The 21,836-nt window shown below is 39.4% G+C and overlaps 1 protein-coding gene across 2 annotated transcripts in view; it reads left to right on the top strand.

Moving 5' to 3' along the window:
• The window catches only part of LOC106727225 (vesicle-associated membrane protein 7-like), a 38,066-nt gene that overhangs the window by 3,339 nt on the left and 12,891 nt on the right, over positions 1-21,836 (top strand). Inside the window, exons 2-5 of one of the 2 annotated variants that reach the window (XM_014544981.1) lie at positions 3,476-3,546; positions 7,165-7,261; positions 9,663-9,764; positions 15,493-15,651. In XM_014544981.1, coding sequence (XP_014400467.1) covers positions 3,476-3,546; positions 7,165-7,261; positions 9,663-9,764; positions 15,493-15,651 — 429 coding nt within the window. Of the gene's footprint in view, positions 1-3,475; positions 3,547-7,164; positions 7,262-9,662; positions 9,765-14,120; positions 14,253-15,492; positions 15,652-21,836 lie in introns of those variants that run through there. The other variant, XM_014544984.1, reaches the window with a different exon arrangement.

Raw genomic sequence — 21,836 nt, 5'->3', positions numbered from 1 at the left:
AAAACCTATTTACAGAGGTTTCCTAGGCAGATAGTGGTGAATAGGGAACTGAGATGGAAAGGAGACTTTGGGGGAGTACTTTTTAATAAATTTTCGTCTCTCTCTCTCTCTCTCTCTCTCTCTCCCTCTCTCTCTCTCTCTTTCTCTCTCTCTCTCTCTCATAAATAAATAAATAATGTTTTTTAAAGTGCCTCCTAACTGATCTCTCAGACTTCAGCCTTGTCCCTCTCAAAATCAGCCTCCACACTGCTGCTCAAGTGGTTGTTGCTAAAAACAAACATGATCATGTCACTCCCTGCTTAAAATCATTTGGTGGCACCTGATTACATACAGAATAAAGCCCATACCACTTAGCCTGTCATTCGAGGCCCTCCCTGGTAGGACTTTCCATGATTATCTCCTCTTCCCCCATATATTTTTGGGCTGCAGCTATCCTGACCTTCATGCTGTTCTCCAGTCTCACCAGGGTCTCACTTTATCTCCTCTTCCCTCTCCCTAGAACCCACTTGTCTGCACTTTTTAGCAGTATAACCTCTTATGTGCTTTGAGACTTTTCTCAATTCCTCCTTGAAGCCTAATTAAGAGGGGAGAGAGACAGAAAGTTGAAGGTGTTCATAAGCTCAATGACTTCTCTTTATGAAACATGCAGGAAGGTAAGAAATTGGGAAGAGGTGGAGCAATTGGAAGAAAGGATTAAAGGTTTAGAATGATTGCTGTACAAAAAGCTGACCGGGGAGAAGGAAAGGAATGACAAAGTGCTTTAAAGAATAGTTCTACCATGTCTTTTCTCAATGCTAAATATTAATGTCACAACTATTTTATAATCATTAGAAAAGTATTAGTAACTGCTAAAGCTTAATCATGAGATCAAATCAATTGCTATTTAGGGTCCTAGAGTTGGACAGGATCCTAGAATCCTAGAGTTGGACAGGATCTTGCCCACTTCATTCTTCACACAAAGAAACAACCCAGACAAGTCTCTTTCTTAAGTCATGCAGTACTTTTATAACAAAAACATAACTAGAGCTCAGTCATCACTCTTTTACTGCCTCATGTTGCCATTTGCTTTGTTTCAAATTTTTCTATTATTTCATTGATTATTTACTCTAAATGAGACACATGCGGAAAGCTAGGGGAATATATTCCAGTGATGATAACAGAGTAACTGAAAGTCTATGTCAGGGGTGGGCAAACTTTTTGACTCGAGGGCCACAATGGGTTCTTAAACTGGACCGGAGGGCTGGAACAAAAGCATGGATGGAGTGTTTGTGTGAACTAATATAAATTCAAAGTAAACATCATTACATAAAAGGGTATGGTCTTTTTTTTTTTTTTAGTTTTATTCATTTCAAACAGGCCAGATCCAGCCCGCGGGCCGTAGTTTGCCCACGGCTGGTCTATGTACTCCCTTAATTTTTCTTGTTTCTTCGGAAATCTTTTCTTAGAGAATACTGCTTGGATTTTTCAGGCAATCCCACAAATTTCAAGCTTTACTCTCTCCCATTAATAACAAGCTTTAGCCCTGGCTGGTGTGGCTCAGTTGGTTAAATCATCGTGTTGTACCGAGAATCAAAAAGTTGCTATTCGATTCCCAGTCAGGGCACATACCTAGGTTGTGGGTTCAATCCCTGGGGGAGATATGTATGGGAGGCAACTGATGGATATTTCTCTCATCTCAAACATCAATGTTTTAATATTTCTCTCTTTCTCTAAAATCAGTAAAATATATCCTTGGTGAAGATTAATTTTTAAAAATTAAAAATAATAATAAGCTTTAAGTTTTTATTTCCCAAAAAGTTTTTATTTCAGGTGTCATTTTGTGAAAGTGGAAAAGCTAATTAAGAGTAGATAACTTTCAGGTTTGGTTCCTTTTACACTTCTAAAGAAAAATAATGAGACTTAAGGAATTCTGGATAATTGTAACATCCTACAAATTTTAACCAAAAAATGAGCCCTATAAGAAACCAGTGTAGTTGTGTTTGAGCATCGACCTATGAACCAGGAGGTCATGGTTCGATTCCGATCAGGGCATATGCCTGGGTTTCAGGCTCAATCCCCAGAGTGAGGCGTGCAGGAGGCAGCAGATCAATGATTCTCTCTCATCACTGATGTTCCTATCTCTCTCTCTCCCTCGCCCTTCTTCTCTGAAACCAATTTAAAAAATATTTTTTAAAAAGAGACAGCTATAAGAGATCTCAGCAATTATTTGTTTGATAGAAAGAGATAAGTGAATAAAAAGTTTTTTCTTAACTAAAAGACAGGGTATTCAGAGAACAAAAGCTGAATACTTTTAATCCAATAACATTTCATTTATAGTTTTAGTCACTGAAAAGATATTTGACTAGATAGTGCTTCCCAGCCTTGAATCCATATATATATATGTACTAATGGCCCATTGCACGAAGATTCACACAATAGGCCTTCCTTCCCCTGGCTGCAGGCACCGGTTTTCCTCCGGCACCCGGGACCCAGGCCTTTGGTCCGGCCACAGCAGCAAGGCTTGGCTTCTCCGCTCCAGCTGCTCCCAGCCCCTCCTTTTTTTTTTCCAGCTCCTCCAGCGGAGCCTGGGGCGGACTGGAAGCCTGGGTTGCCGCCGGCGACCCAGGCCCCCTGCGACCCAAGCCCCCAGCCCCTCCTTGAGCAGAGTACAGGGCCGGTGGGAAGCTTGACTTCCTCCGTCGCCGGGAGCAAACCAAGCCTCCTGCTCGCTCCAGCTCTGTGGCCGCCACCATCTTCAGTTGTCTTCAGTCTTCATTCTGTGCCTGTGTATGCAAATTAATCACCATCTTTGTTGGGTTAATTTGCATAGTTGCTCTGATTGGCTGGTGGGTGTAATGGAGTGACAGAGTGATGGTTAATTTGCATGTTTCTCTTTTATTAGTGTAGATGATGTGACTGTAAAAATAAGACTGATTATCTAGTACAAACCATATTTGCACAGTTATATGTATATACACAGGATATGTATATTAAGTACAGTGGGGCCTTGACTTACGAGTTTAATTCATTCCGTGATGGAGCTCGTAACTCAAATTACTCACATGTCAAATCAATTTTCACCATTACAATGACACGTGATGCTGGGCTGATGTTGTTGCGTTCACTGTGACGTTCGCTGCGCCAGCTAGCGGTGGGGTATCTGAAGCTGGCTCGTAACCCGAATTTTAGCTCACAACTCAAAGCAAAAAATCGGCCGAGAGACAGCTTGTATCTCGAAAAACTCGTTAGTTGGGACACTCGTAAGTCAAGGCCCCACTGTAATTTTAAAAATTTCCTTCAGATTCACATGAGTCTGAATATTCATATTAATATTTATAACTTGCCTCTTACCATGAATTATGAATAACCAACCATTAGTTCTCCTAGTAAACAGTTGTCCTTTAATAAACTAATTAGAAAATAAGTAAATTTAGGAGAAGAATAATGAAAAACACTGCAATCTTCTGCAAAGTAAATGCTGACAATTTATTTTTAGGAAACAGCAGCAACGGTGCTTAGACTAGTGCTTCTTAGAGCTGAACCAAAGACCACAATTCAAATGGGCAGGTAAGGTATATTCTAATGAAACTACTTTTTAACAATTATCAGCTAATAATTCCAATGATAATGGCATGAGGAAAAAATATATTAGTTGTACATACTCTTGATTGAGCCTTCAAAAAGGAGACCTTCTATATGTAAAAGCATAAAATTGTGAATGGGAATGATAAGCACCAAATTCATGAAAGTGCTTACCTTTGCAAAGTGATGGGAGAAGAATTAAATTGAGGAAGGGTATACAGGGGACATCAATTGTATCTGTAACATTTTAAATAGATTGGTGGGTCTACAAGTGTTCTTATCCTTATTCTCCATACTGTTTTTGGTATACCCAAAATATTTTATTAATAAAAAAGGAAACTTCCACTTTAAAATATCTTCAATAAGACCACTCTAAAAACAAAAACAAAAAACAAGTTGATAGATACAGAGAACAGGTTAGTGTTTGCCAGATGTAGGGGTTGGCGAGTAGTGGGAGAAATGGGTGAAGGGGGTCAAAAGATTTTTTTAAGAAAACAAAAACCACATCAAGCAAATGTATAGTTTTATGAAGTTTTATAAGGGAACTCCCCTACCAACTGCAACTGCCACCTATGCCAAAAAAATAGAACACTGCCAACTACCCCCAAAACTCCCTACCATATGTCCTGTTTGTGCACAGTTTCCTTCTTCTCCCCCATCATTCCAACTTTTACCTAGTATAGCAGCCACTTATCCTGTTTCTTCATTGTTTCAGCACCTAAATATACACCTCAGATATTAGAGCCCAATACTGCCTACTTTTTAATTTGACGTTATTTAAATTTCTTTAATCTACATATTCTTCCTCTATTCCTGTCCTATCCGTACAATTTATTGAAGAACCTATAGAGTTTCCCACAGTCTTAGTTTGCTGATTGCATACTCAAAATGCAGTTTACCATGCTCTAACCAGCTGGATCAAGAGGCTTGATCCCTTTGGCAAGACTATAGATGTTTTTTCATCGGATGGTACATACTGTCTGCTTATACTTCCTTTTGACATGCTAGCAGCCATTGATATTCATTGTCTACACCCTAGAGCCATTAATTTATTGGGGTTTGCAAATTAGTGATATTCTAGTTTTATTTTCACTTATTAGCAGGAATGATTTTATTTAAAAAAGATATGCTTAAGTGTAAATTACAATATACATTCTAATTTGAATCTTTTGAGGGCCTCTTCCCTGAACTCCAAATGTATGTATCCAGCTGCCCATTCCACATCTCTATTGGATGTCTGATAAGCATCTCAAACCTATGTCTAAAACCAGCCCTCCTCCTGCAGTGTTCCACTTTCCAGTTCCTCAGACCTAAAACCTTTATGATTCTTGACTTTTGTCTCTTTTACATCCAAATCCAATCCATCAGCAAATTCTGTTGACTTTACCTTCCAAATATATCCAGAATCTGACAACTTCCACCAATACCATAGGAACCACACTACCATCATCTCTTGCTTGGATTACTCAATATAAATTTGGCTTCACTTTTTTCATTTTGTTTTTTGTTTTTAAAGATTATATTCAAAATTTGACTTAATAACATTTTATAATTATGCAAAATTATATGGTTCCAAAGTCAAATATACAAAATACGTTTCCTTTAAGAAGTCTAATTTTCATTCCTTTCCTGTCTACACTGACTCTCTCTCTCTCCCTATGTAGGTAATCATTTTGAGTAAGTTTTTAGTTTATCATTTTTTCTTTTCTTTTTTATATGAGACACATAATATATATTTGTACTTTCCTTGGTAGCATATGAGCATGATAGATAATGGTAGTACATCAAACATAGTTTTCTCTACTTTGCTTTTGTCAGTTAACAGCATATCCTGGACATCAGATATTCAAGTTTGTTTGTTTTTAACATTTAAAGATGGTTTTTGAATGTTAGTAATAACATACTAAGCAAAATTTAAAATATCTCTTTTCATAGCAATTATCAATTTACTTCAAATCACATATACAACTTTCAGAGAGATGGTAGAATTAGCAACTTTTTCAGCAAAGACTCCTCCCAACTTAGAAATAAAAATATTTTCCAATTTTAAATAATTTTAATAGTTTCTTATATTGTGCTGGATTATTTTATTAAGTTTATACTTAATTAAATTACATATACATGTTGAATTTCTAGAGCAACCAAGAGTAAAATAGAAATAGAGTGTTTACATTCTAACCCTTACCTATCAAGGGTCAGATAGTAAATATTTTAGGACTTTTTGGGTCAAGAGGCAAAATCAAGTACTAGTAAAATGACAGTCCATCTGGGCAAAGAAAAAGTAAGATCCCTTATATTATACTATAAAAACTGAATTTCACATAGATTAGATATCCCAATATGAAAAGTATGTCTATGAAATTATTCTACGAAAATTAATGTGTAAGCTCAAGGTGGAATCGATGTGATGGAGCCAATAACATAAAAGTCCTGAAACCAAAAAAAAAAAGTGACAGATTTTTAAAAACTTTTCTTGATAAGCTATAAACATCCATACAAAAAGAGCACAAATCCTAAGTGAATAGCTAAATGAATCATCACCAAGTAAACACTCCTGTTACCACCAGGTCAAGAAACAGACTATCTCCACCTTCCCAGAAGCCCTCTTCATTCTTCTTCCTAACCACTTCCACTGCTCCAAAGGAAGCCATTATCCTAATTCGTAATACTTTAGTTTAACTTTACCTGCTTTTAAACTTCACATAAAATCATACATAATGTATTAAAAATAAAACATTTTCCAAGTGGGAATTTTTTGTATCAGTCAATATCATCATTAAAAATATTTGTAGCCCTAGCCGGTTTGGTTCAATGGATAGAGCGTCAGCCTGCGGACTCAAGGGTCCCAGGTTCAATTCCAGTCAAGGGCATGTACCTTGGTTGTGGGCACATCCCCAGTAGGGAGTGTGCAGAAGGCAGCTGATCGATGCTTCTCTCTCATCGATGTTTCTAACTCTCTATCCCTCTCCCTTCCTCTCTGTAAAAAATCAATAAAATATATTAAAAAAAATATTTGTACCATGCCCTCGCCAGTTTGGCTCAGTGGATAGAGCAGCACCTCCGCACACTGAAGGATCCCAGATTCAGTTCCAGTCAAGGGCACATACCTCAGTTGTAGGTTCGATTCCCAACCCTGGTCAGGGCAGGAGGCAACCAATCAATGTTCTCTCTCATATCAATGTTTCTCTCTCTCTGATTTATTTTAAATACATATTCAGCCCAGCTGGTGTGGCTCAGTGGTATTGACCTATGAACCAGGAGGTCATGGTTTGATTCCTGTGGGCTTAATCCCCAGTAGGGGACATGCAGGAGGCAGCCAATCAATGATTCTCATCATCAATTTTTCTATCTCCCTCCTTCTCCCTTTCTGAAATCAATAGAAAATATATTAAATAAATAAATAGACATCTTCAAATTTTTTAGCTTTTATTTAATATAATTTAATTTTTAAATATATGAAAGATATTCTAATTATTATGATTCTAAAAGTTATATAGATAGTTCTTATACTATTAATGAGAACTTAAAGATGAAATTAAATGTGCTACATAGATACTTAATTTCTTTAATATTATCATGTAAATGAATGTATTCTTTTCACAGCTTTGTCTATCACAGTCTCTTCATTGATGGAATCATTTACCTATGTGCCTCAGACAATGCATTGGATATTGTAACACCATCTGCATTTCTTAAAAATGTAAGTAATTTGTTATACTACCTTAAGGACCTTTACCTTTTCTGAAATTATGAGGTCTCTGTTTTATAGTTTATGAGCAATAATGTCACTAAACAAAAGCAGATCATTCCTCTGTCTATAAAGCAGAGCCATTACTGACCTCCAGAGATTTCTTACCCTCATCCCTCTTTGTCTCCTGCTCCCACACTTCCCTGACTCTGAAGGAAGATCTGCAAAGACAATCTACTCAGATCTATTAGGATCTGTCACAAAAGAAGCCATCAACAAAATAACGAGAAAGTCCTCACTGCATGGGAGAACACATTTGCCAATGTGACATCTGATAAGGGTTTAATCTCCAAAATTTATAGGAACTCATACAACAAAAGGAAGATAAACAATACAATCAAAAAATGGACAAAGGACCTAAATAGACACTTCTCGAAAGAGGACGTAACAGAAGGCCAAGAGACATGAAAACATGCTCAAAGTCACTAATCATCTGAGAGATGCAAATCAAAACAACAATGAGGTACCATCTCACACTTGTCAGAATGGCTATCATCAACAGATCAACAAACGACAAATGCTGGAGAGGATGCGAAAAAGGAACGTGCCCTTGCACTGCTGGTGGGAATGCAGACTGGTGCAGCCACTGTGGAAAACAGTATGGTGTTTCCTCAAAAAATTAAAAATGGAACTTCCATTTGACCCAGTAATCCCACTTCTAGGACTAAATCCCAAGAAATCAGAAACACCAATCAGAAAGGATATATGCACCCCTATGTTCATAGCAGCACAATTTACATTAGCTAAGATTTGGAAACAGCCTAAGTGTCCATCAGCAGATGAGTGGATTAAAAAACTGTGGTACATCTACACAATGGAATACTACGCTGTGGTAAAAAAGAAGGAACTCTTTTTTACATCCATGCAACAGCATGGATGGAACTGGAGACCATTATGCAAAGCAAAATAAGGCAGTCAGAGAAGGATGAGTATCACATGATCTCACTCATTTGTGGAATATAATGAACAACATAAACTGATGAACAAAAATAGATCCAGAGACATAGAAGCATTGAACAGACCATCAAACCTCAGAGGGAAGGGAGGGAAGAGTGAGAGGCAGGTGGATAATAGGTCAACCAAAGGACTTGTATAACTAATGGACACAGACAGTAGGGGGGGTGAGAGCATGTGCTGGGGGGTGGGAGCAGCCAGGGAGAAGTCAATGGGGTAAAAAAGGAGACATACATAATATTTTCAACAATAAAGAATTTAAATTTAAAAAATCTGTCTTTATTTTGTTCTTTAAAAATAAGAAAGAGCCCAAACTGGTTTGGCTCAGTGGATGGAGTGTCGGCCTGCGGACTCAAGGGTCCCAGGTTCGATTCTGGTCGGGGACATGTACCTTGGTTGCGGGCACATCCCCAGTGGGGAGTGTGCAGGAGGCAGCTGATCAATGTTTCTCTCTCATCGATGTTTCTAGCTCTCTGTCCCTCTCCCTTCCTCTCTGTGAAAAATCAATAAAATATATTTTTTTAAAAATAAGAAAGAAATGAAGTTTTACTAATATTTAAAATACTTTCTCAATAGCATATTTATTTAATGTATAGATAATTATATATATAAACCATGCATATATTTTATTTGTATAGTGTACCAACTTGCTTTAACACAGCTCAAACTATACTCAAAAATAGAATCAAATGATATAAGACCTAATATTGTCACTCTACAGTGACAGTTACACCTAGACAATTGTTAGAGTCTTGATGCTAAACACTGTTAGCCATTTAATTTACTATACTCTAATTTTTTTCTCTCTGTCATTATGACAAAACATCCCAACTTTACTACCTTTCCAAAACCAGATGACACAAAATTGCTAACCATATTATTTTTACCACTACCTCTGGGGAATACAGCTTTTAGTACAAACAATTATCAGAATTTCTTCTTGAAACTTGGAAGTGTCCTGTAACAACTCTATAAGTTTTGAAAGGTAGAATCATGACTTTTAGTTGGGATTGTTTTTTAATCATTGAGTGGATTTTGAAGATAGGAGCAGGAGGGGAAAATAAGTGCGTATTTAGAAAATATAATGGACTCCCTATTTCCCTGTTTGCCAGAGGTAAACATCTGTTCTTCCCCTCAAATCCTCAAATATACCAAAGAATTAAGGATCTCTCAGTATGAGGTTGTAATCTATACTAAGCAGTGGAGAAGCCTGGGCAAGCAGTTTTCATGAATACTGTACCTTTAAATAGAAAAGACACCCTGCCACCAAAAATCTTGAAATGTCCTAGTTTCTTTTATTTCAGGTTTCTGCCAGACTTGGCTTCATATAAACATTAACTCTGCAATTATCCAGTTGAAATTACCTATATAGTTTAAATATTTCCATTCATTTCCCCAGGTTAGTGATATTTTTCTGAAAAATCCTTTGATGTCACAAGAACATTTTTCTCCTTCAAATGCCATTGCTGCCGATTTTCAGCAAGTATTAGGAAAGTATATGGTATGTAACCTCCAACTGTATTCCTAAACATTGTTAGTATTGCAGCTTTCAAATCAGTTAGGAATTATGAGATAAGCGCTGTAAAGATGGATTCGACTGAGAACTTATAATGATAAGTAATGATATCCATAATGTATTGATAAATGAAAAAAATAAGATAAAGTCTGTATGTTTACTGTTACTTATTTACATATGCAACCATTTAAGGAAGAGAGAATAAATACAAATATATTTATTTGTTTGCTTATAGTATAAAAGAAAAAAAAACAAGTGCTGGAGGTGTGCAAGGAAAGGATAAATCAAAAACATTCCAATGGTTGCCTGTGGTAAAGATGGGGACAGGAACAAAAACTGGACCTCTCTGAATAAAACTTGTTTTACAAATTTGACTTTGGAACCATGTATATATTTTACTTAATTTTAAAATACTATTAAGTTAAATATTTAACTAATAGTTCCAACTAAGTGAAATAAGGCAGTCACAAGAGGACAAATATTATGTGATTCCACTTATATGAGGTACCTAGAATAGTAAGATTTATGCAGACATCAAGCAGAATGGTGGTTGCCAGAGCCTGGAAGGAGGGGAGGAAGAGGAGTTATTATTTAATGCATACAGACTTCCAATTTGAGAAGTTGAAAAATTTCTGGAGATACGTGGTGGTGATAGTTGCAAAACAGTGTAGATATACTTAATAATACTGAACTATAAGAGTTAAAAATTGTCAAAATTGCAAATTTTATGTTATATATATTTTATCATTATAAAAATGTTTATTTAGAAAAGTAATCCCTAAAACTCAAATTTAAAAAGAACCCAACTGTGTATGGAATGTCCTCAACATGGCTGCTCACTTCTTCAAGGCCAACAAAGGAATCCCTCTCACTCCAATCTGCTAAATATTATATAATCCTATATAATAAAGAGGTAATATGCAAATTAACCATCATGCCCTCACAAGATGGCTTCCTGTGACCAGGCTGGCAGGGGGGTTAGTGAGGGACGACCAAACGACTGAACAAGCAGTCTGTGTGGGGCGACCAGGACTGCAGCAGGGTTAGTGAGGGACGGCCAAATGACTGAACAGCAGGCTGCGTGGGGCAACCAGGCCAGCGGAAGGGGGGGGGGCTGTGAGGGGCAACCAGGCCAGCAGGGGCGGGGCAGTTGGGGGTGACCAGGCCAGCAGAGGGGGGCAGTTAGGGGCTATCAGGCCAGCAACAGAGGCAGTGAGGGGTGATCAGGCCAACAAGGGGGGGGCAGTTAGGCATGACCAGGCAGGCAGGCAGGTGAGTGATTAGGAGCCAGCAGTCCAGGATGTGAGAGGGATGTCCTGGATTGGAGAGGGTTCAGGCTGGGCTGAGGGGACCCACCCCCTGCACAATTTTGTGCACCGGCCCTCTAGTGTAACATAATCATGGTACTAACATTCTGTCACCTTTGCATCTGTTAGTTAGAAGCAAATCACAATCAAGATGAAGGGGTTTTACAAGGATATAACTCACTGGGGATCACCACAGGGTGTGTCGACCACAATGTCTGACAAAATAACTAGAAGCTTTTATATTAAATGCATCTTATGAAGAATTCTGCATATTCAAGACAGCCAAAATACATTAACATAGCTCCCTGAAAACTAGTTACTATGTGAAAATATGCACATTTTAAGCAAATACATCTGACATCAAAGAATTTTCTGTTTAACATTTATAAGCTAACCTGGTAAGCTTTAAGTCTGTAGAAAATTGTAAAAGTTGTTGAATTTCATTTTTTTTAAAGTGATATTTGGTTAAGGAATTTCTTTTTTTTTTTTTAATATATTTTATTGATTTTTTACAGAGAGGAAGGGAGAGAGATAGAGAGTTAGAAACATCAATGAGAGAGAAACATCGATCAGCTACCTCCTGCACATCTCCCACTGGGGATGTGCTCGCAACCCAGGTACATGCCCTTGACCGGAATCGAACCTGGGACCTTTCAGTCCGCAGGCCGACGCTCTATCCACTGAGCCAAACTGGTTTCAGCTGAATTTCATTTTTTTTAATGTTTTTATTGATTTCAGAGAGGAAGATAGAAACATCAATGATGAGAGAGAATCATTGATTGGCTGCCTCCTGCATGCCCCACACTGGGGATTGAGCCCGCAACCCAGGCATATGTCCTTGACCGGGATCAAACTTGCGACCCTTCAGTCCGCAGGCCGATGCTCTATCCACTGAGCCAAGCCGGCTAGGGCTGTTGAATTTCTTATACTATAATTAACCAAATGCACACAGTGAAAAAAAGAGTTTTGGTATATCCTATATAATAAAAGGGTAATATGCAAATTGACCCTAACAGCAGAACGACTGGGAATGACTGGTCACTATGACACACACTGACCACCAGGGGGCAGATGCTCAATGCAGGAGCTGCCCCCTGGTGGTCAGTGCGGTCCCACAGGGGGAGCTCTGCTCAGCCACAAGCCAGGCTGACGGCTGCCAGCACAGCAGTGGTGGCGGGAGCCTCTCCCACCTCCTCAGCAGCGCTAAGGATGTCCGACTGCAGCTTAGTCCTGCTCCCTTCTGGCAAGTGGACATCCCCCGCGGGCTCCCAGGCTGCCAGAGGGATGTCTGACTGCCAGCTTAGGCCCAATCCCCCAGGGAGCAGGCCTAAGCCAGCAGGTGGACATCCCCCAAGGGGTCCCAGACTTCGAGAGGGCACAATAACATATATACCAAATGTCATTGAATGGACTATGAATATGTTATCTTGAGTCTGAATCCTTATTTTGCCTTTAGCTGTATAATATTGAACAACTTATTAAACACTCTCAATCTCAGTTTTCTTATTTAGAAAATAAAAGATGATCAGCCTGGCCAGCGTGGCTCAGTGGTTGAGCTTTGCCCTATGAACTAGGAGATCATGGTTCAATTCCTGGTCAGGGAACATGCCTGGGTTGTGGGCTAGATCCGAGTCTGAATCCTTATTTTGCCTTTAGCTGTATAATATTGAACAACTTATTAAACACTCTCAATCTCAGTTTTCTTATTTAGAAAATAAAAGATGATCAGCCTGGCCAGCGTGGCTCAGTGGTTGAGCTTTGCCCTATGAACTAGGAGATCATGGTTCAATTCCTGGTCAGGGAACATGCCTGGGTTGTGGGCTAGATCCGAGGCAGCAGCCGATCGATGATTCTGTCTCATCATTGATGTCTCTCTCTCTCTCTCTCTCTCTCTCTCTCTCTTCCTTCCTCTCTGAAATCAATTAAAAAAAAACATGATTAGAGTATTACTTTATATGGTGGTTTGAGAATTAAATGAGCTAATACATATGAAGTGCTTAAAACAGTGCCTGGCACATATTAAATGTTCAGTGAGTTATTACTTAATATTGTTTTGCAGGTGCAGCTCACTTTTTTAATATAACACTATATCTTAGAGATTATTTTTGTTAATATGGATAGAGTGGAAGACAAAAATAAGAACAAAGAACTAAAACAATAAATAGAAAACAGTAACAAATATGGTAGATATTAATCCAACTATATCATTAATCACTTTAAAAGTTAATGGTCTAAATACACCAATGAAATGACAGATTGCCCTGGCCATGTGGCTCAGTTGGAGTGTCGTCCCGTACACCAAAAGGTTGTGGGTTCGATTCGCAGTCTGAGCACATACCTAAGTTGCAGGTTCAATCCCTGATCGGGGTGTGTGCAGGAGGCAATCGATTGATGTTTCTCTCTCAACATATCCTTGGTTGGGGATTTAAAAAAAAAAAAAGAGAGATTGTCAGATTGGATTAAAAGAATCAAGAGAATGAGAAGACAAGCCACATTCTAGGAAAAAAATATTTGCAAAAAACAAATCTGATAAAAGGCTGTCATTCACAATATAGAAAGAACTTTTAAAACTCAACAATATGAAAATAAACAGCCTAACTAAAAATTGGGTCAAAGACCTGAATAGTTGTCTCATAAAAAAAGATATAGAGATGGCAAATAAGCATATGAAAAGATGCTCTACATCATATGTCACTAGGGAATTGCAAATTTAAGCAACACTGAAATATCACTACACACCTTTTAGAACGACCAGAATTCAAAATACACCAAAGGCTGACAAGGATGTGGAGCAATAATAACTCTTATTCATTGCTGGTAGGAATGTAAAATGATACAGCCACTTTGGAAGACAGTTTGGCAGTTCTTTACAAAACTAAACATACTCTCACCATACAATCCAGCAATCATACTCCTTGGTATTTACCCAAAGGAGTTGATAACTTTTGTTCACACAAAAATTTGCATATGGATGTTATAGCGTCTTTATTCATAATTGGCAAAACATGGAAGCAACCAAGATATCTTTTCACAGGTGAATGGATAAATAAACTGTGGTACATCCAAACAATGGACTGTTATTCAGCATTAAAGGAAATGAGCTATCAAGCAATGAGAAAACATGGAGGAACCTTAAATTCATATTATTAAGTAAAAGAAGCCAATCTGAAAACGCTACATACTGTGTGATTCCAACTATATGACATTCCGAAAAGGTAAAACTACAGAGACAGTAAAAAGACCAGTTGTAGCCAGAGCTTAGGGAGAAAGGAAGCATGAATAAGTGCAGCACAGAGGATTTTAAGGACAATAAAATTGTTCTGCAGGGTACTGTAATGGTGAATATGTGTCTTTTTACATTTGTCCAAACCTATTGAGTGTACAACAGTGAACCCTCATGTAAACTATGGAGTTTGGGTGATAATGATGTGTCAATGTAAGGTCATCAATTATAACAAATGTACCATTCTAGTGCGGGATGTTGATAGTGAGGCTGTGTGTGTCAGGCTTATCAGGCATGTGGGAACTCTGTACTTTCTGCTCAGTTTTACTAAGAACCTAACACTGCTCTTTAAAAAAACAGAAGTCTAGCCCGGCCAGCGTGGCTCAGTGGTTGAGTGTCGACCTATGAACCAGGAGGTTGAGGTTCGATTCCTGATCAGGGCACATGCCCGGTTTATGGGCTCAATCTTCAGCAGGGGGTGTGCAGGGGGCAGCCGATCAATGATTCTCTCTCATCACTGGTGTTTCTCTCTCTCTCTCCCTCTCTCTCTCCCTCTCTCTCTCTCTCCCTCTCTGAAATCAATAAAAATATATTTTTAAAAAAACGGAAGTCTAGATAAACAAACAATTTAAGTTTAAAAAAACAATTCCACTGCTGATTCAATACATTTATATATTCCTCTCCCACCCACCCACCCACGCACCCCCCTTTTTTTGCAAGATTAGGTGGGACAGTTTGAGGCTTAGTTGATTCCTTATGCTGAAATACAAGTGAGATACGCACCCCCTTTTTTTTGCAAGATTAGGTGGGACAGTTTGAGGCTTAGTTGATTCCTTATGCTGAAATACAAGTGAGATATTGCCTTTTTTCCCCCAGATATTTTATTTATTTTTAATTAAACTTACTGGGGTTACATTGGTTAATAAGATATATAGGTTTCCAGTATACAATTCTATGATATATCATCTGTATATTGCATTGTGTGCCCACCACCCAAAGTCAAATCTTCTGTCACCATATATTTGACTCCCTTTACCCTTTAAATCCGCCCCCCCTTCCCTCTGGTAACCACCATACTGAGATATGCCTTTGACACTTATATTCTAATATGTACAATATATTATACCATATTAGATTTTATTTATAGAAAATAAAATTTGCATTATATTTCACTTCTATATAGATGAAATACAATAAAAATCAAAGTGACAGCTCGATATCCACACTGAGGAGTCAAATAACTGATGTAAAAATTATTATGACCCAAAATATTGATAAAATATTGGAAAGCGAAGAAAGATTGAATAACTTCACTGACAGAACAGATGATCTCCACACAACTGTAAGTGATGCACACCTGTCCTGGTGTCCAAACAGTAATCTAAACCATAGGGATAACCCCCTTGAGGCAAATTGCCTAAAGCAAAACTATACCATGGGTACTGTGAAATAATCCTATGTTACCATATTATGACTTTATCAAGAAATTATTGGAATACAACTAAAATATTAAAAGAATAATTATAGCTTGACCGGTTTGGCTCAGTGGATGGAGCGTCGGCCTGCGGACTGAAAGGTCCCAGGTTCGATTCCGGTCAGGGGCATGTGCCTTGGTTGCGGGCACATCCTCAGTGGGAGGTGTGCAGGAGGCGGCTGGTCGATGTTTCTCTCTCATCGATGTTTCTGGCTCTCTATCTCTCTCCCTTCCTCTCTGTAAAAAATCAATAAAATATATTTTTTTAAAAAAAGAATAATTATAAAACAATCCAAATTTTTCCAAATTAATCACACTTTTATTTTTTATAATTATTGAATTTTTTAGGGTGACACTGGTTAATAAAATTATATAGATTTCAGGAGTACAATTCTATAATACGTCATCTGTATAATGTATTATGTGTTTACTACCCCAAGTCAAGTCTCTTTCCATCACCATTTATCCCCCCTTTATCCTCTCCTACTTCCCCCACCCCTTTTTTTATCTGGTAATCAACGTACTGTTGTCTATGAGGGGTTTTCTTTTCACTTAATTTCTTCAACTCTTTACTAGACCCCCAACTCTCTTCCCTCCGACAGTTGTTAGTCTGTTTTCTGCATCTGAGTCTGTTTCTATTTTGTTTCTTTTGTTTATTAGATTCCACATATAAGTGAAAATCATATGGAAATTATCTTTCTCTGACTGGCTTATTTCACTTAGCATAATACTCTCTAGAGTCCCATTCACGCTGTTGCCAAGAGTAAGATTTCCTTCTTTTTGATAGCTAAGTAGTATTCCATTGTGTAAATGTACCACAGCTTGTTTTATCCACTCATCTACTGATGGGCACTTGGGCTGCTAGCAAATCTTGGCTATTGTAAATAACACTAAAGCAATCCAAAATTTAAAAAACAGAGTAGGAAGTGATTGTTTTCACAACAGAAGAAATTCTTATATTAAGAAACACACAGGTTAGTCAACAAATAAAATGAAAGGGGAAAAAAAAAAGAGGGAGAACTTACCAAAAAAATGGATTCAGAGGGTATAACCATTGCAATATGTGCTCCTTATTTGGATTTGGATTCAAACAAACTATAAAAATGAAAATTTAGCCCTAACCGGTTTGGCTCAGTGGATGGAGCGTCGGCCTGTGGACTGAAGGGTCCCAGGTTTGATTCCGGTCAAGGGCATGTACCTTGGTTGTGGGCATCTCCCCAGTGGGAGGTGTGCAGGAGGCAGCTGATTGATGTTTCTCTCTCATCGATGTTTCTAACTCTCTATCCCTCTCCCTTCTTCTCTGTAAAAAATCAATAAAATGTGTATTTTTAAAATGAAAATTTACAGATACACACTAAAATATTTATTAATAAAATTATATAACGTCTGAGATTTGCTTCAGAATAGTTCAGGAATGGGGGAGTATGGGGTATAAATTAAACAAAATTGATAATTGTTAAAACTGGATATTGAATATTATACTGTTGTCACCTTTTTTAATTTAATTTAATTGTTTCCATCACCTTTTATTTCCTCTTTGCCCTCTACTACCTCCAACCCCCAATCACCATCCATGTCCATGAGTTGGTGTTTGTTTGTTTGTTTGTTTGTTTGTTTGTTTGTTTTGCTCAATCCCTCCACACCCCAACCCCACTTTGTTCTGTCACCTTTTGCATGTGTTCAAAATTCTCTGCTAGAAAATAGTTTTAATTCTTTTGATTTTTATACATTCTACTATACTGGTATATTTCTATATCCTTAGGCCAGTACTTCACCATTTTAGTTACTGTGGTTTTATGTCTTGATATCTTATAAGAAGTCCTAATATCTTATAGTGCAAGTTTGTCTACTTTTTACTTTTGAAATGTGTTGGCAAGGCTTGCTTCTTTCTCTTCCAATGAATTTTAGAATGTATATTTCAAGTTACACACATACACTCACAAAACGTTGAGGTCTCGGTTGTAATTACATTAATGTGATTAATGAAAATCAACATCTTTAACATATTGTTTTCCCATCTCTGAACATGCTGTCTCCTCATTTTTCTAGGTCTCTTTCAAAACATTTTTAAATATATTTAAATATATTTTTATTGATTTCATTGATCTGAGAGAGAGAGAGAGAGAGAAACATCCATGAGGGAGAACCATCTATCGCTGCCTCCTGCATGCCCCACATTGCTAAGGATGTCCGACTGCAGTTTAGGCCTGCTCCCCGCTGGCAAGTGGACATCCCCCGAGGGCTGCCGGGCTGCCAGAGGGATGTCTGATTGCCATCTTAGGCCCAATCCCCCGGGGAGCAGGCCTAAGCCAGCAGGTGGTCATCCCCTGAGGGGTGCATGTGCCCTGACCAGGAATTAAACCATAACCTCCTGGATCATAGGTGACACTCAACCACTGAGCCATGCCAGCTAGGATCTTTCAAAATCTTTTAATAGAGTTTTATAATTTTTCCATAAAGGTTTTGTATATCTTTGGTGAGATTTATTCTTTGATATCTTACCATTTTTGTTGCACTTATAAATGACTAGAGGCCTGATGCACGGATTTGTGCACCAGTGGGGTCCCTTGGTCTGGCCTGCAGGGATCAGTGGACCCCCATGCCACTGCAGCCCAGCCTTACCCGCCAGCTCATTGGGCTCCAGCCCACTGTCCGTGTCAATCCTGCACAGCACGAAGTAGTGCGCGATATGGCAGGTGGCCAGGGAGGAGCCCGAGCCTGGGCTGGGCGCCACACTGCTCCCACTGATTACTGGCCCACTGCGCCTGCCACAGGGGGAGTGTCCGCGGAAGAGGCTGGAGCCACATCAGCTGCGCTCGCCAGCCATAAGCCCAACGTCTGGTGCCTGTCAGCTGAATGGCGCTCCTGCTGTGGGAGCACACTGACCACCAAGGGGCAGCTCCTGCATTGAGCGTCTGCCCCCTGGTGGTCAGTATACATCATAGCTACCAGCTGGTCTTCCAGTTTTCCGGTCCCTTAGGCTTTTATATATATCCTATCTAATAATAGACAAACATGGTAATTAACTGTACCTCCGACATGCTTCCCATTGGCTAATCAGGGCGATATGCAAATTAACTGCCAACCAAGATGGCGGCCGGCAGCCAGGCAGCTGAAGCGAACAGGAGGCTTGCTTGCTCCAGTGATGGAGGAAGCCAAGGTTCCCGGCCTGCCGCTGCCGGCCTCTGAGCTGCATTCTAAGAAACAATGTTGCAATTATAGAAGCTAAACAAACCCCAGAAACCTGCTTTCAGCCAGCCGGGCCTCAGAGCTGGAGTTGCAACAGTGTTTCAATTATAGAAGCCAAACAAACCCAGATACCTGCTTTCAGCAGCCGAGGTCTCAGAGCTGGAGCTGAGCCTCAGAGCTAAAGCCGGCTCTCAGTTCCAGTGACAGCCATAGAAGGTAAATAAATCCCAGAATAAAAAAAGAAAAAAAAGAAAAAAAGGAAAGGTTGGGAGCTTCAGTCGCCCGCCAGCCTGAAAACGGCCCTCAGCCCCTCACCCAGACTGGCCAGACACCCCAGTAGGGACCCCCACCCTGAAGGGGGTGTGACCAGCTGCAAACAGCCATCATCCCCTCATCCAGGCTGGCCAGGCACCCAAGCAGGACCCCCACCCTGATCCAGGACACCCTTCAGGGCAAACCAGCCGGCTCCCACCCATGCACCAGGCCTCTATCCTATATAGTAAAAGGGTAATATGCAAACTGACCCTAACAGCAGAAGGACTGGGAATGACTGGTCACTATGACACACACTGACCACCAGGGGGCAGACGCTCAATGCAGGAGCTGCCCTCTAGTGGTCAGGGCGCTCTCACATGGGAGGAGCTCTGCTCAGCCACAAGCCAGGCTGATGGCTGCCAGTACAGCGGTGGTGGTGGGAGCCTCTCCTGCCTCCTCAGCAGTGCTAAGGATGTCCGACTGCAGTTTAGGCCTGCTCCCTGCTGGCAAGTGGACATCCCCCGAGGGCTGCCAGGCTGCCAGAGGGATGTCTGATTGCCATCTTAGGCCCAATCCCCCGGGGAGCAGGCCTAAGCCAGCAGGTGGTCATCCCCTGAGGGGTCCCAGACTGCGAGAGGGTACAGGCCGAGCTGAGGGATCCCCCTCCCCCCCGAGTGCACAAATTTTTGTGCACCGGGCCTCTAGTATATATATATTAGACTAGCATTTTCCAAAAACTTTTTGGTTAATAGGAATACAATAAAATGTTGCATACTGATTTTGTATCCCACACCTTGCTGAACTCTTTTCTGATAATATTGTTTGTCTATGGGTTTCTTTGCATTTTTCACAGAAATTCTGTCATTATATAAATGACTGGATTTTTAAAAATCCTTTCTTATACATCTACTAGAGGCTCAATGTACGAATTCGTGCACGGGTGGGGTCCAGCCAGTCTGCCCTGATCAGGCCAGGCCTGCAGTGGGGAGGGGATGCGAGAGGTTGGCCGACCAGCTTTGCCCCCGATCAGGGTTGGGGGGGCCAAATAGGGGAGGGGCCAGCTGGGAGGAGGGGCCGCAGGCAGTTGGTGGGCCAGCCCCGCCCCCTGGTCGAACTCCCAGTTGAGACAATTTGCATATTAGCCTTTTACTATATAGGATAATTTTGTTATACTTGCCTCACTACATTAGGTAGGACCTCCTGTAAAATATTGAATAGAAATATTGATATCTGAAATATTTGTTTTGTTCCTAATTGAAAATGAGTATTTCTAGTGCTTCCCAATTAAATATTAAATTTATATTCAGATCTTGATATATACCATTTAACATGTTATAAAGTCACTTTCTGTTCATCATTTGCTAAGAAACTTTATGATGAACGGGGTTGAATTGTATCAAATGCTTTTTTTCTAGATTAATTGAGGTAATGATTTTTTATTCTTTATCTTATTAATATGGTTAATTGTACATTAAATGTTTGTATACATTATTGCATTAATATGTTATAGTTTTATCACTGTTGCCTCAAAAAACTGAGTTCAGCAATGTGTAAAAACTATAGACTACATATCATGTGCAGTTGACCAGGAATTGAACCCCAACCCTTTGGTCCAGGGGCTGATGCTCTAATCACTAAGCAAGACCTTATAGGGCTTATATCATACTTTTAGTCAGTCCTGTGCCTAAATTTAATTTCAATTCAACGGCATTACCTTCCCTCCAGCACTGTACTAGGGTTCCCTTTTCTCCAGATCCCCACCAGCAACTCATTTGTTGATTTGTTGATGGTAGCCATTTTGACAGGTGTGAGGTGATACCTAATTGCCATTTTAATTTGCACCTCTCTGATGATTAGTGACCCAGAGTATTTTTTCATATGTCTCTTGGCCATGTGTATGTCCTTTTTGGAGAAGTCTATTTAGGTCAATTTTTTAATCAGATTGTTTGTCTTCCTTTTAAGTTGTATAAGTTCTTTACATATTTTGGAAATTAACCCCTTATCAGATATATCATTGGCAAATATGTTCTTCCATACAGTGAGCTCCCGTTTCATTTTGTTGATTTCTTTTGCTGTGCAGAAGCTTTTTATTTTGATGTAGTCCCATTTGTTTCTTTTCTCCTTTGTTTCCCTTGCCTTAGGAGATGTATCAGCAAATATATCAAGAGATGTCTGAGACTCTGGTACCTATAGTCTCTTCTAGGATTTTTACAGTTTCATGACTTACATTTAAGTCTTTTATTCATTTTGAGTTTATTCTTCTGTATGTGGTAGTTGGGTGGTCTAGTTTCAATTTTTTTAATCTTTATTGTTCAGATTATTACAGTTGTTCCTCTTTTTCCCCCCATAGCTCCCCTCCACCCAGTTCCCACCCCACCCTCTGCCCTTACCCCCCCACTATCCTCATCCATAGGTGTACGATTTTTGTCCAGTCTCTTCCCACACCCCCCACACCCCTGATTCTATTATATTCACCAGTGTACTCTGTTCATCAGATTTTTTATTCACTTGATTTTTAGATTCACTTGTTGATAGATATGTATTTGTTGTTCATAATTTTTATCTTTACCTTTTTCTTCTTCCTCTTCTTAAAGAATACCTTTCAGCAT

This window comes from Myotis brandtii, unplaced genomic scaffold, assembly GCF_000412655.1.
Source record: "Myotis brandtii unplaced genomic scaffold, ASM41265v1 scaffold111, whole genome shotgun sequence".
Classification (NCBI taxonomy): Eukaryota; Metazoa; Chordata; class Mammalia; order Chiroptera; family Vespertilionidae; genus Myotis; species Myotis brandtii.
This window is presented reverse-complemented; position numbering and strand designations above follow the sequence as displayed.